The sequence below is a fragment of the Herpailurus yagouaroundi genome, unplaced genomic scaffold, assembly GCF_014898765.1.
Source record: "Herpailurus yagouaroundi ecotype Mexico unplaced genomic scaffold, PumYag 160, whole genome shotgun sequence".
NCBI lineage: Eukaryota > Metazoa > Chordata > Mammalia > Carnivora > Felidae > Herpailurus > Herpailurus yagouaroundi.
Genome location: NW_024412401.1, coordinates 22,304,514 through 22,321,004, shown reverse-complemented (window position 1 = coordinate 22,321,004; position 16,491 = coordinate 22,304,514). Strand labels below are relative to the sequence as shown.

The following is a 16,491-nucleotide window of genomic DNA, read 5'->3' as shown; positions in this document are numbered from 1 at the left end:
AAATATATTAACTTCCACAGCCCCTCTGGTCTTTGAAATTGTGACTAAAATCCCAAATGATGTAAAATGATGTCCAAGATAACAATGTGCTTAAATTTAACGTGTACAAGTAACTGAATGTCTTTTAAATTACTGCCCCCCCCCTTTTTTTTTTAATCTAAAGAAAGAACTAAGATAAGCAGATCTAAAGTACTGGGGATTTTGTCCTTCTTCTTGTTTAAGACTATTCTATCAGCAAGAACCATCAATAAGCAGCATCAAGCCAGGCTTCAGATAGATAGACCTTTGTATACAACTGCTAAGTGGGTATATATTTTCATGTAACTATGCATGAACAGACATATAAATTTACATGTTATTTATTACATACCTCTTTCATTTCGACCTTTACTTGGCAAGCACATTAAGCAAAGGGGGCAAGCATGGGTTTACAATATTTGTTGATGCTGCCTCCCGACGAACCATTCAGTAAGATCTCTGTTAGAACACTGCTTTAGGGGCGCCTGGATAGCTCAGTTGGTTAGGCATCCGACTTCGGCTCGGGTCATGGTCTCGCATTTTGTCAATTCGAGCCCCACATCGGGCTCTGTGCTGACAGCTCAGAGCCTGGAGCTTGCTTCAGATTCTGTGTCTCCCTCTCTCTCTGCCCCTCCCCCACTCCCTCCCTCTCTCTCTCTCTCTCTCTCTCTCAAAAATAAAGATTAAGAAAAATTTTTTTAAAGAAAAAAAAAGAACACTGCTTTAGATGATCAATAGCCAAAGGGACATGGCTATCATTACACACATATTAGAACAGAATTAGAATAGAATATTCTTTTAGGTAGGCTGACTGATAGTTACAAATTGGCACACTGCCCCCAAAGTCTGACAAATTAGTTCTATGCAGGATACTCACATCAGCATAGTGGCCTATCATATCACATCGGTCACATCGTTTTCTCCAGGAAGGTCTTTCAAGACATCTGTGAGTGGAAGGCATAGGCAAAGAACAGCCTAAGCAAAAGCGGGCTGGGCAGGCATACTGGAGGTGTCCTCTCTCCGAGCAGAGGCAGCAGGGGCGGACTTTCTATGTGGCAAACAGAAAGTCTCTTTAGCAAAATAGTTCAGTCTCAAATAGAAGATTAACTTTTCCTTTTCTGTATAATTCCATAAAACGTTATTTCCAATTTGAGACCCCAGTGAAGGTTAGATCTTGAGCATAACTGTAAAATCAAACAAAATGTCTGAAATCAGAGCTTTAACACAAGCTATGTGTATTCTGTGGTTGCCAAAAAGGCTTACTGTGCCTGTAGTATCAACTGGCATCTACTTCTTATGCTTTATCTTGTGGCAACACTGACAAAGTGGATTGTGTTTGAGAGGGAAAGCAGATTGATGAGGATCTGGAAGCTAAGTCATAGGAGCAACAAATACTGAAAGAGGCTGCTTTGCCTGGAGAACCAAAGACAAAGAGGAAATATATGAGCTGTCTCAAATATCTGAAAGACAATCATATCATTTGGAAGAAGGAATAATGGAAGGAATGTTTCTTAAGAGCTTACTGTGTGTCAGAGAACATCCAAGAACTTTAGTTCTATGTTGTTCCAAAGGTTGATGTATCTAACATAATTTACACCAATAAACATTTATAAATGCTTAAAATGGTAACTTTCTAACAATAAAAATTAGCCCACAATGAAACAAGCTGTAGAAGGTTTAGAAATGAAAGGGGTCTCAGGAATCCTCATTTTATAGACAAGAAAACAGAGGCACAGAGGGTGAAATGATTTGCCTAAGCTTGTGCAACTACTAATGGAAAGAAAGCTAAAGTTGATTCCAGGTTTTTCTGACTCAAACTTCATTGTTCTTTCTGTGCTACTACTTTGGCTATCACCTACATGAAAATGTAACATGAAATTCACACATATATTGTACAAGATTTGAATTATAAGGTTATAGGGCCCACCCTTAAGACTATAAAGTAACAATGTGGAGAGAAACGTATTTCACATACTTGTGGAAAGGGGCAGTTTTTTGATAAATGGCCACATTTGTCACAATTTCTACAGGTAACATTTTTGTTGGCTGAATAGTATCGGTGGGTCCATCTTCCAGATGATCTATTGTTAACTATCTGGGCCTAGGAGGAAAAAAAATTTAAAAATTAATTAATTAATTAATTTTAATTAATTAATTTAAAAAATATTTTACTTTGTTCAAAAGAATTAACAGCCATAGTCTGTTTAATCTAGAAACCAGCAACAGAGAACTTTTGTGTTCTTAAAAGAAATAAAAACTTAAAAGGGGTTGCCATGAAGACAACTCTACTTGTCTGTCCCTCATCTCACTCTTTTACACTTCTCCATATGGTTCCATTTCTTTTGTATGTTTCTCTATTTACAGTTCAGGTCTAGTAGGGGCACTGACATGCATCATTTAGACATTCTGGTGGCATTCAGAGTCAAAGATATCGCTGATTTCTATATAGGAACATACACCATATTTTTCGAACTGAGAAGCTTTCTTAAAATTTTATTTGGGGCAATTTTTAAAAAATGATTTTGTCCTTTATAAAGTTATAAAACCGTTATCACTACTGAATATATTCTTTCTTTTGAACAGCCCAGGGTTACTGCCTATAAGCTGGATTATAATTTCTAAGAGACAATGGATAATCTCCTTCCAATAGAGTACTTTCAAGACCTATTCTGCCTACACTAATCCAATTCCAGCTCTCCCATATTCTAGCCAAAATCTAGTGTCTTGCAAGAGAATATTAGCAAAACACACCACATGGAATATCTAAAGGGGAATATGTAAAAATGCCAACCATGCTTTTTTATCTTGTTTGGTAGAATTCTAATCTTTGAAAAAGCTTTTCATCTTGTACTTGTTATTCTGCTGGATTGACCAGGTAAGCCCCACGTAGACAAAGTCTAATTATCTCTTAAAACTTCTTTTTTCCAAGTTGTAAAATTATTCTCTTTTCTAACCATCTGTCACAATTAAGGCTAATAATTGACAAAGACAAACACCTGCCACATGCTAAATATAGACTAACCATTTCCTTACACTGAAGAGGCAGTTATTTCCGGTGTTGATCTTTAGTGGTACCAGGCAATATGGGCTGAGAGGACTCACCACGGCAGAAGAAACAGAAGGGAAAGGGGACTAAATCACTACGGCAATTAACAGACTGACAAAAATCAAGGCTGAACCACACTTCTGAAAAATTCAATCACCATATACTACAATCAAACTTTTTCTTGCAACATACTCAGACCACTGCTATCTCTAAAAAGTTTATCAAATTATCATAATGAAATGAAAGGAAATTTCAAATCAAAGGAAATTATTAATCTGTTATTCATAACTTTGAAAAACAATTTGATTTTACCTCAGCATCTTTGTCACTGATGAACCAGTTTACACCACCTTCTCCTACAAAACAAATAAAATGTTACTCAATCTTGACCCTTTTAAAGCACTTATAGATTGACATTATTCAATTTGTTAGTACTGAAATTGGACCCCAAAGGTGTAATGAGAAATGTGAATACCTTAACCTCTTATCTTGGCTCTGTGTGGCTCTGAACAAATACTTAGCCTCTCTTAACCTCAGTTTTCTCACCTGTGTAATTCATGGGAATAAGAATATTTGTCCCATCTTCCTAAAAACTACTGTGAAAATCAAATGAGATATGTGAAAATGCTCTGAAAACCATCAAGCTATAAACAAATATAAAAAAAAAATAAGTGAAAAACCAAAACCCCAACAACAGATGCAGAAAGCAATCTTATCTAAACTTCCCTTATCTGACTAAAGCAGAGCTTTATGAAAGTCATCTGCATAGCACCACCCTCCCCCAACCTAGAGTCTCTAGTCAAGGAAGCGACTGACCTTGGCTTCTAGGACATTCCAAAAAACCCAAGTTGTAAAAATGAGCATCATCAAAAGCCTCCATCCTTTGAAGCCTAAATACTTGTGTTTATGAGAGTTGGTAAACAAACCTTTACCTCTGGCAACTGAGTTCAGTTGCTCATTACCAAGTGCTCCCACACTTCTGTTAATCTATCAGCAATTAATTCTCAGGACCCTACCATTCAGACTCAAGCAGGCAGAAGAAAGGTTTTTTCTTCCGATATCAGCACTAACGGTGTCTACTAGCTTCCCATTGTAGTTGACTTTGGTAGTAACAGGTTAAAAAACTGAACTTTAAATACCATCTCATGACTGAGGCTAGAAATTAGCACTGTATTTTATAACATCAAACACAGTGGAACAAAACAACAAACAAGGAGGCCAAATATCCAGAAACCGTTGATTGATCTAAAAATACAACTACAAAAACCTAGGGGGTTTGGGAGCCCTACATTTTTCTTTATCAGCTGTTTTCTTCTCTTTGCACTGTCCCTTTACAAATTTGCAAATTGCTGCTATTCCTTTGGTCTACTTATGACCACGGAGGAAGGGACACATGACTAATGCAGAAGCTAAGGTGTCAACAAAGGACTGAAAGATTTTTTTTCTCTCCTTGAAGCAAAGTTAAGATTTCTTCCTTCCTCCTATCTATTCCTCTTCTCTATCTCAAAAACACAAATCAAACTGGACTCTTTAATTTGAAAGGAACTTTGAGGAGACATGAAGTAATCTACGTTTCCCCAGGCCTACCAGGAGTAAGTGTCTAGAGATATATTTTAAAATAAAATACTTTTACTAAGAAAACCAAAAGGCTGCTTTACAAAAAGACCAATCCAGAGGAGAGCAGAGATGCTGTGCTGATGATTATTTCCATTGTAAAATTTGGAGGCTGCATCCATATACTGAGAGTGGAGAATACATTAAATAGCAGCAGCTTCTATTCCTTCATCATCACCGTCCATGTTATTCTTTCATTCAAAAGATCCATCTAAGGAGCATGCTTTGCTGTAACTTTCAAAGCTGCCTTTTGTGTCTCAATGTCCTTCATCTTTAAAATTCAAAATGACCACTAAGAATCACTTTAATTAAAAAACTCATTTAAGGGGCGCCTGGGTGGCGCAGTCGGTTAAGCGTCCGACTTCAGCCAGGTCACGATCTCGCGGTCTGTGAGTTCGAGCCCCGCGTCAGGCGCTGGGCTGATGACTCGGAGCCTGGAGCCTGTTTCCGATTCTGTGTCTCCCTCTCTCTCTGCCCCTCCCCCGTTCATGCTCTGTCTCTCTCTGTACCAAAAAATAAATAAATGTTGAAAAAAAAAAATTTTTTTTAAAAATTAAAAAAAAAAAAACAAAACAAAACAAAAAAAAAAACTCATTTAATACTGTCTTAAAAAAATAAAAACCTAAAATCAGTGAGATGCAAAATAGCAACTGTTATCACCCCCAATTCCAAATACATTTATACTGGAACAGAGAATAGTGAAAAAAGGGAAGGTCTGAGAGAGGGAGACCCGACTCCATTTGGATGGCTTTGGGGCACCTGGGTGGCTCAGTCAGTTAGGCATCTGACTCTTGATTTCGGCTCAGGTCATGATCTCACAGTTTGTGGGATTGGGCCCTGTGTCAGGCTCCATGTTGACAATGTGGAGCCTGCTTGGGATTCTTTCTCTCCCCCTCTCTCTCTCTGCCTCTCCCCTGCTCACTCTCTTTCTCTTTCTTTCAAAATAAATAAACTTATAGATTGTTTCAACATTCCTGTGGAATTCAACAGTATTCCAGGTTGTGTACTAACTCCTCTTACAAGCTATAGTATATTCTTACTGTAGAAAATTGATCAACAAGTACACAAAACAGGTTTCAATTACAGATGAAATCAAACTTCTCAGTGGTAAATAAACAAAGACATTGCCAGGAATGCATGAGCCAACTCTTGGTGCCACCTCTGGTTCCAGTTTTGGATGGACACTGGTAACAACAGCTGAGTCCTGCCTTTTCTCTTTTCTCTATCCTGTTTACTTCTTAACTCTAAATCCCAAACTAACGGAAGCTTTGTTTAAGGGCAACTCAGTAGAACTTCCACAGCCGGCCAATTCTCCTATTAAATTCCTGGTGTGGGACTTGGCAGAAACCTGGGTTCCAGTCTTAACCCTATCTCTTATTTGCTGTTTGGCATTGGGCAGTTTATTGATCTTCACTGGGCCTGTATAATAATGGGTTGGATTAAATGGCGTCCATGGTACTGTCTAGCACTAAACTTCTATGATTCTTTTGAATATTCATTCATTACTAAAATCAAATACATTGTCCTCCAGGCCTTTGCAACTGGCACAGGGTGTCCTCCCTTAAAGACAATTTCCAAGGGGCCTAGAGGCACTCATCTTCCATGTGTTCACCACCCAAGGCCATAGGATATAAAATGGGATTACCCAAAAGTGTAAAATTAGGACCACACTAAAGATGCCTAATATTAACTCTTAGCTGCCTTATAGCTTTATCTTGCTAATATCTGGGGCAATGATTCTTTTCAGACTTCAGAACTGTAATCAAAGCAATGGCTGGTAACTCTTTCTTTGCAACAAATCAACTGAATTCAACAAGCATATACTGAAAGGTTATAATGAGCAAGGTGCTATAGGGTAAACAAAGATGAATATGAGCTTATAACTTAGTAAAGGAGTCAAAGGAAAGGTGAAGAAAAGAGTAAGAGAAGACCAAACAAAATTCTACAGTATACTGAGAGGAAGAATAAACAATGTCTGAATTTGGGGGGAAAAAAGGTAAAAAGTCACAAAAGGCTTCACCATAAAAAAACCTTTACTGAAGTATAATTTACATATTAAAAAATATACATGTGTAAAAAATACAGTATGATGCACTTTGACAAAGGCACAATACACCTGTGTCACCACCACAACAATCAGATGTAGCATATCTCCACCATCCCAAAATGTTACCTTGTGCATACCTGCACTTGATCCCCCACCCCAGGCAACCACTGATTTGCTTTCTGTCACCATAGATTTGCTTTGCCTGTTCTAGGACTGCATATAAATAGAATCCCATATTATGTATCACTCTGTATTTGGCTTCTTTCACTCTGAGTATTTGACATTCGTCTATGTCGTTGGGTAGTAGTAGTACTGTGTTTCCTTCTTCTTGCTCAGCAGTATTCCAGTGTGTGGATATGACAATTTGTTTACCTGCTCATCTCCTGATAACACTTAGGTTGTTTCCAGTTTTGAGCACTTATAAAGCAGCAATAAAACATTCTAGTGAAAATCTTTCTTTTTAATTGACATGCGTTTTCATTTCTCTTGGGAAAATATCGAGGCATAGAATTATTGGATATGGTTAAGTGTATCTTTACCTTATATGAAACTGGCAAATTTTCCCAAAGTGGTTGTGTCATGTTACATTCCCATCAGCGATGTATGGGAATTCCATAGTTTCATAATCTTGCCAACGCTTGAAACTGTCTTTTTAATTTTAGCCTTCGAATGTGTGTGAAGTAGTAATGCATTAGGATTTCAATGGGCATTTTTCTGATAACTAAAGATGCTAAGCATTTTTTCATGTATTTATTTGCCATTCATATATCTTCCTTCAAAAACTGTTCAAATTTTTAGCTTATTTTCAAACTTTTTTTGAGAAAGAGAGAGAGAGAGAGAGAGAGAGAGAGAGAGAGAGAGAGAGAATGAATCTTAAGTAGGCTCCATGCTCAGCGTGGAGCCCAATGTGGGTTTGATCCCATGACCCTGGGATCATGACCTGAGCTGAAATCAAGAGTCTGAAGCTCAACGGATCGAGCCACCCATGAGCCTCTTAGCTTATTTTAAATTGAGTTGTTTTACCTTTTTTTTTTTTTTTGAGGGGGATGAAGGAGATTGTCTTCCTTTGATTGAATTCTAAGAGTCCTTTTTATATTCTAGAAACAAGTCTTTTATCAGACATGTGTTGGCAAGTATTTCTCCCAGTGTGGCTTGATTTTTCATTTATTTTTAAATTTTTTTTTTCAACGTTTATTTATTTTTGGGACAGAGAGAGACAGAGCATGAATGGGGGAGGGGCAGAGAGAGAGGGAGACACAGAATCGGAAACAGGCTCCAGGCTCTGAGCCATCAGCCCAGAGCCTGACGCGGGGCTCGAACTCACGGACCGCGAGATCGTGACCTGGCTGAAGTCGGACGCTTAACCAACTGCGCCACCCAGGCGCCCCTCATTTATTTTTAATAACAGGCTGGAGTTTTCACTGTTGCGGGCCAGGAATTTTACTTGCAGTGTTCTTTTCTTAGAAAAGCAAAACTTCTAATAAATTTGACAACCCTTCCCTTCACAGTTTTTATGCCCAAAGAAATCTCTCTATGCAAGGTTACAAAAGCCAAGTACTTTTTATGTTTCCTTCTAAAATTCTATAGTTTTGGCTTTTTATGATTAGTTATTATCCATTTCTCCCCATATGAATATGCAGTTGTTCTAGCATCATTTGTTGAAAAAATACCCCTTCTTCATTGAATTGCTTTAGCAACTTTGTTTAAATCAATTGACCATATATACATGTGGGTCACTTTCTAGAAGTTCTAATATGTTACATTGAGCTACAGGTCTATAATTACACCATATTACAGCTTTACTTCAAAAAACTAAAATCCTGTAGAATAAGTTTTCCAACTCTTTTGCTCTTTTCCAAGATTGCTTTGGTTATTCTAGACCACTCTGATTCCTGTATAAGATTCAACTTGCTTTTTTTTTTTTTTTTTTCTTTTTAAAGTAAGCTCTACAGCCAATGTGGGGCTTGTACTCATGACCATGAGATCAAGAGTCATAGGCTGTACTGACTGAACCAGACAGGCATCCTTGATTTCTGTATACATTTTAAAATACCAATTTCTACAAAAATAGCCTGATGAGATTTTGACTGGTATTGTGCTACATCTACAGATCAGTTTGGAAAGATATTTTAACAATATCAAGTCTTCTAAAACATGAATATGGTATATCTCTTCATTTGCTTTGGTCTTATTTTTCTCAGCAATGTTTTATGGGTTTCTGTGAACAGGCTTTGCATATAATCATATCCTTGAATATTTCATGTTTCTTTCTGCTACCAAAAAGTTTTTAAAGATAAAACTTAAATTAATTTTTAATTATTTTTTTAAATTTCATTTTTCAGTTTCTGATTACAAGTTTATAGAAATACAACTGATTTTTGTTTGTTCACCTTGCACCCTGCAAATCTGCACTTAGTCCTAGAAGCTTTTTGTAGATTCCTTGCAATTTTCTTTTTCTTCTTTAAATGTTTATTTATTTATTTTGAGGTGAGGAGAAGAGAGCAGAGGAGAGGCAGAGAGAGAAAGAATCCCAAGCAGGACCCATGCTGTCAGCATGGAGCTGGAAGCAGAGCTCAAACTCATGAACTGTGAAATCATGTCCTGAGCCAAAATCAAGAGTTGAACACTTAACCAATTGAGCCACCCAGGCATCCCAATTCCTCCCAATTTTCTGCTTACACTATTATTTCACCTGTGCATAAAGACAATTTTATCACGTCCTTTCCTATCTGTATGCCTTTTATTTCTTTTTCTTCCCTCAATGCATTATAAAGAACTTCCAGATATAATACTCAATATTAAGTGGTAACAGAAGATAATCTTTGTTCCAATAGGGGGGAAACTTCAGTCTTTCTGAATTAAGCAAACTGTTTGCTGTAGATTTTTCATTACAGGTTGAGGAAATTCTTTTCCTACTTTCCTGAGAGTTTTTAATTATGAATGTTTTAAATTTTATCATATGCCTTTTCTGCATTAACTGGGATGGCCCTATGGTTTTTCCTCTTTCTGTTAATATGGTGAATTACAGTGAATCTTTTTCAAATGTCAAGCCAATCTTGTACTCTGGGATTAATCCCACTTGGTTAGGATGTGTTATACTTTACAATATACTGCATAATTCAATTTGTTAGTATTTTATTAAGAATTTTTACATCTGTGTTCATGAAGGATATTGATTTACACTTATCTTACAGTGTCTTTTTATGGTTTTTATATTAGGGTAAAACTGACCTGATAGGAGTTGGGAAGAGTTTGTGTAGAACTGGTGTTATTTCTTCCTTCCGTATCTGATAGAATTCACCAGATAAGTCACTTAGCCTGGAGTTTTCCCTGTTGTGGGCCAGGAATTTTACTCGCAGAGATGAATTTTTCTTTTATTTATTTATTTTGAGAGAGAACGTGCGCACAAGCAGGCAAGGGGCAGAGAGAGAGAGAATCCCACGCAGGCTCCAGGCTCAGCACAGAGCCTGACATGGGGCTCATGTCCTGAGATGAAATCAAGAGTCGGATGCCCAAATGACTGAGACACCCAGGCACTCCTGCAGGGAGGTTTTAAAAATAATAATAAATAGTAATTCTATTTCTTTAGTAGGTATGGAAGTACTCACATCTTCTTTTTCTTCTTGGGCCAGTTTTGGTAACCTGATTTTCAAATAATTTGCCTATTACTTCTAAATTGTTGAAATTATCAGTACATATGTCCATAACATAGACTTATTCTTTCCTTTTGATTCACCTAATTTGTACTTAAGCCCATCCAAAAAAAAATTTTTTTTTCTCAAATACTGTATATTTCAGTCCTAAGAAGATCCATTTGGTTTTTTTTTGTATCTTCCATTTGTCTTATTATATTTCTTTTTCTTTAAACCTTAGTGTATGTTTTCAATAGCTGCTTTAAAGTTCTTCCTGGGGGGGCGCCTGGGTGGCTCAGTCGGTTGAGTGTCCGACTTCAGCTCAGGTCATGATCCCCCAGCCTGTGGGTTCGAGCCCCGCGTCGGGCTCTGTGCTGATAGCTCAGAGCCTGGAGCCTGCTTCGGATTCTGTGTCTCCCTCTCTCTCTGCCCCTCCCCCTCTCATGCTCTGTCTCTCTGTCAAAAATAAAGGAACATTTAAAAAAATAAATAAAGTTCTTCCTGGTAATTTCATTAACTCCTTAATTTCTAGGTTTGTTTTATTTGACTGATTTTTTTATTATTAGTGACATCATCCTTTGAACACCTAGTTATTTTTTTTTCTTGGATGCTAGTTATTGTAAATGGTACACTATTGAATGTCTCACTCTTGTTTTTTTACTTTCAAGTGTTAGACTCTGTTTTGATGAGCAGTTAAGCAAATTCCAGACTAGACCTTTAAAGCTTTGTTAGGGTAGGTCCACAGTAGCCTTTACTCTGGAGCTAATTTAATCTTAATAAAGATGTACCTTCTAGGGTTTCTATTAAACATTGCAGGTATTCAACACTCTCTCTCCACTTTTGCTAGTAAGAACTCAGGTAAGTTCTGGGACTTGTTCAGACTATAGACAGTAGGCTTTTGTCCAAGTCTAGTGGAGTCTGACCTATCTGTACACAGATAGGAACACAGTATCCTTGGTATTCATGGGTAACCCTATCCAGATTTCTGGAATTATCTCCCTCCACAGCTCCCACCCTCCAGTACTCTGCCCCACAGAGTATAGCTTCCTTAGCCTCTCTGAACTCTGTCTCTGCTTCTCATCTCAGGGAGGCTACAATGCTGCACTTGGGTTCCCTCTCTTGGTGCCATGAGGCAGGCGTCCAGGCAGAAAGCTAGGTTGATTACAGGGTATATCTCGTTTGTTTCCATATTCTCACAAATCACAATCCAGGACTGTTTGTTGTCTATATTCATCTTGCCCTTGAAATCTGTGTGTATTTACAATAGCTGTTTTAAAGTCCCTGTCTGCTAATTTCATCATTTCTTGCCAGGGGGTAAAGTCTGGTATAAGTTTACATAACAAAGCTGAAAGAAGAAGTCTTAAATAGTATTTTAATAGAGATGAAAGAGGACACCAGTAAAAAGGAAAGGCACAAGCAACAGAATGGAAGAGGTAAAAGGATACAGCAAACAATACAGCTTGATTGGAACAAAGGGTATGATCATTCCTTTCCTAAGAATTTTCATAGACCTTTTTTTCTTTTAAGTTTATTTATTTTGAGAGAGAGAGAGAACAGGAGATGGGGAGGAGCAGAGAGAAAGATAGAATCTCAAGCAGGCTCCGTATTGTCAGTGCACAGCCCGACGCAGGGCTCGATCTCACAAACCATGAGATCATGACCTGATCTGAAATTAAGAGTTGGACACTTAAGTGACTGAGCCACCCAGGCGCCCCGATAGACCTTTTTATATGGTTTAACTTGACTTTCTACTGGGTGAGCTTTCCAAGGAATAGCATAGCAGGTCTCTTTCTGCCAGAGGTAATGCTGAAGAAAGAGACAGTAAAACAGTAATTCGGTGTTTCTGTTGACACTATGTAACAACCAGAATACTTCATCTCTTCTGAAATAACATTCAAAACAAAAAAGTAAACCCATAACCTTACACATATTTTACACATTTTCTCCTATTTCTGGAACTATTCTGCTATCTTAATTACACACGTGTACACTCTCTTTCTCTATTACTGCATGGTTATAAACATAAACATCTTTCGTATTTATATGGTGATTCAGAGTCTATAAATTGTTTTAAATATACATTGTATCCTCAGAAACCTGTATGTTATTGCTAAACAAATTTTTACTTTTTTAAAAAATGTTTTATTTTTGAGAGAGAGCAAGTGCGTGAGAGCATGAGTGGGGGAGGGGCAGAGGCAGGGCCGGGGTGGGGGGGGGGGGGGGTGGTGGGGAACGGAGGATCTGAAGCAGGCTCCACACTGATAGCAGTGAGCTTGATGCAGGGCCCCATCATGACTTGAGCTGAAGTCAGACGCTCAACTGAATGAGCCACCCAGGTGCCCCTTTCAGATTTTTTTTTTAAATACTCACTTTTATGTGTTTACTTTCTACAAAAATTGGCAACTGATGCTTTCTGTGAAAGGCAGTGCTAATGTAGCTCTTTATCCGTAAGACTGCATTCAGTTTTCAAAGGATGTGAGGAAAAGTCTGGATTAGATATCTTAGGAGGAAAGCCAGGTCCTGCCCTGCTGTAGTTACTTTAGTCTACATTCTGGTGGGTGGGAAAGCTGAAGATTATTCTTTTGCTAAGAGCAGCCACAGACAATTATAGAGGTGGTTCTCTCCACCTTTTGGAATAACTTGACAGGAAATAGTAGTTAATAAAAAGTATTCTAAAGATCACCAAAGACTACAGAAGGACTCAGTTCAGCACATCCAGTTGGTTATTTGCAGCAAAGGTGCCATGGTCTAAGAAGAATCTTTTCCTAAGCCTAATGCCCTATAGCTCCTTCTTATAAGGAAGTCATAGATACCTTATATTTTCTAGATATCCTAATTTCTAACATCTAAAATTACAAATCTCATTAAATTTCAGTGAAAAGGTTGTTATATATGACTTTCTTAGCATACAGTGGGCTCAATTTGAATATTCAGCAAATCAGATATAAAAACTTATCTTCTCACTACTAATTATCTAAGAATGTAAATGCAGGGCACACCTGGCTGGCTCAGTCAGTATTGCACATGATTCTTGACTGCAGGGTCATGGGTTCAAGTCCCACATTGAACATGGCACCTACTAAAAAAGTATGTAAACACAACTTTCCTCAATGTGTAATATGTTTTCATTTAATGTAGTGTCAAGTTAATTTTCAACAAATATTTATTGAATATCTATCACTGTAAAAGACAGTGTAGGAGACACAAAGATGACTAAGACGTGGTGCTTGCCCTCAAGAAACTCACCACATAGTGGAGAAGTATGTGCATTTTTGGGCTAAATAATAAAAAAAAAAAACATTACTGCGCTAAGTAAATAACCATGATAATTTTGTCTTTAAAACAGAAAGATGATTAATCAAGTGTTAAAGATAAAAAATCCACTATTATTTGGGGAATCAGTTATTTAACATGAAATACTGAATTCTACTAATGAGCAATTAACTTATGACTGTATCACCAAGATGGCCTTCCTTATAATTCTAAGTATGTAAGTCCTAAGTATATAAGTCTAAGTATGTAAGTATGCAATTGTTTTCTCCCCAAATAACCTGTGAGTATACACAGCTCACAATCAGTGATTGGGCGGAAAAGACAATGGTTGTTGTCTACCTGCAGTACCTAAGGAACCAAGATTTTGGGCCTTCTCAGTATCCTCTCACTTCCAGGATACAGACAAAACTCTGACTTAACCGAGATGGCCTTCTTTCACTACCCTAAAACACAGTGAAATGGTCAAGAAAATAAAGAAATGTGGAGAAGGTAATGAATAATCTTCCCATCAGATAACTTGAAGTTAAATAATTTGGCAGCTTCAGCATTAAAGACAAATGAAAAATGTTACATTTCTAAATGTATTGCCTACACTCCCTTTTTACATACCTAATATTTTAAACTAAACGATGCTGTTTGCAAATTAACACTCCCACTGCTTTGTTCTCTGTACTTTTGCTCATTTTATTCCCTTGATCTCCAACATTGTCTCCCTCTTTGCCCAATTTTTCACTTAACCCAGTCCAATTCTGATAACTACAAATTCTAAATGTCCTTTAAGGGCTCAGCTCCTCATAGCAATGGGTAATATTCAGTACTTCTCCCTCACCTGACCCCTGTGAGCATTCACAATTCTCACGGACGATATAACAAAACACTTTCCTAGTTCTTCCCCCTCTTCATGGTTTCTTCTTCCTTCATGGACTACTTGGTGTGCTCCACTCTTTGCCCTTTTTTTCCTCATTCCACATTCTTAGTCCCAGCTTACGTCATACATGTCCATGGTGGGAACTCCCAAATCTGCATCTCTAGGCCAGATCTTTTCTGGAGTTCCTGATCGATTGGACATCTAGAGTAGACATCTCACAGGTAACTCACACTCATAACCATTAAAAATGAATTCTTCATTTTCTCCCCCTTCCTTGCATTTCTTTTATTTATTTATTTATTTTTCAACGTTTATTTATTTTTGGGACAGAGAGAGACAGAGCATGAACGGGGGAGGGGCAGAGAGAGAGGGAGACACAGAATCGGAAACAGGCTCCAGGCTCCGAGCCATCAGCCCAGAGCCTGACGCGGGGCTCGAACTCACGGACCGTGAGATCGCGACCTGGCTGAAGTCGGACACTTAACTGACTGCGCCACCCAGGCGCCCCTTGCATTTCTTTTAAAAACAGACAGAAGCTCCCACTTCTCCTCTTTGTATCTTCTATCTCAATAACTTGTATAAATCTATTTTATAGGTTGAAAAACCTATAAAGTCTACTTTATAGGTTAAAAAACCTCAACTCTTCCCTCTCACCTTTCATATAATTACTCACCAAATCCTGTAAATTCTCTCTCCATAACAGCCTCAATACCATTATACTGGCCCAGAGATACTTAGTTTCTCAGCTAGATTATAAAAATAACTTCTGACTATCTCTAGTGCCACAACTAATTTTCCATTCCACTGTTATTGGAATGTTTTTATTTTTTACATTAGATTCAGGTGTACAACACAATGATTTGATACCCGTATATACTGTGAATGGAATGTTTCTAAAATGGAAATATGAGTACCTTCTGCCCTGAATGGTCCCTTGATCCCTACAGGATGAATGTAAAACCTCTCTGTATGCCGCACAATGCCTTCCATGATTTGGCCCTTACCTGTTTCTCTAGTTTCACCTTCCTGATCACAGTACTTTAGCTATGCTTAAGAATTTCCTTAATGTGTCCTGTTGCTCTCTGCAACTATGCTCTGGAACACAAGCCATTCCCAACTTTACAACTTGGAACTAGAACTTGGTCTTCAAGTCCCTAATCATGTGTTACCTCCTCCACTGATGTCTTCCCTGATAACCCTTCAATAGCAAAGATGATCACTCTCAACTAGGTAACATCCTAGACTTTAATCGTGTCATTTCTTTTTTTTTTTTAAATTATTTTTAATGTTTGTTTATTTTTGAGAGAGTGCGAGCGAGAGAGGCACAGAAAGAGAGGGAGACACAGAATCTGAAGCAGGCTCCAGGCTGCTCCAGGCCCAACGTGGGGCTTGAACTCACAAACGGTGAGATCATGACCTGAGCCAAAGTCGGATGCTTAACTGACAACCACCCAGGCACCCCTAATCATGTCACTTCTATCTTTGTATCTTCCAATTCAAAGCATGATCATTTAGTTATCATAGGTACTCAGGTTTATTGAATTACTTAAATAACATTTCCTCTTTTGATTTTACTCTAGAAGTATTTTCTCCCTCCCTAAAAGCACCTTATTTCTTACCTCTTAGGCTATTAATAAGTACTTCTAAACCGTGTGTTAACAGCTATATTAGTAAATATTTTACCTCCCTCACTACACCGTAAGTTCTCTATGGATATCTATCTAGTTATCAGCACAACTTCTTGCATATTTTGAATTACACTAGAAAAAACAAGTTAGAGGAAAAAGTCAAAAAGGATAAAAAAGGGAAATATCAGTATGTACACTTGTGTGAGTAAACACTGTTCTGAACTGGGGGTAAATAAGCCAAGAGACAATTTCATGGATTGTCACTGTACATATGCAAGTTTAATAAGACAGTTCTCTGTGGCTTAAAAAAAAAAAACAGATTTGGAAATTCTAAAGGACCTAAAAAATATTTTTTTAATTTTTAA

At 37.7% G+C, this 16,491-nt stretch overlaps 1 protein-coding gene across 3 annotated transcripts in view; it reads right to left on the bottom strand.

Annotated features, from left to right (window-relative positions):
- Window positions 1-16,491, bottom strand: part of ZCCHC7 (zinc finger CCHC-type containing 7) — a 251,698-nt gene that overhangs the window by 50,265 nt on the left and 184,942 nt on the right. For all 3 annotated transcript variants that reach the window (XM_040481705.1, XM_040481707.1, XM_040481706.1), the window contains 3 exons: window positions 3,377-3,420; window positions 1,994-2,119; window positions 896-1,066 (listed from right to left, as the gene is read on the bottom strand). In XM_040481705.1, coding sequence (XP_040337639.1) covers window positions 896-1,066; window positions 1,994-2,119; window positions 3,377-3,420 — 341 coding nt within the window. The remainder of the gene's footprint in view (window positions 1-895; window positions 1,067-1,993; window positions 2,120-3,376; window positions 3,421-16,491) is intronic.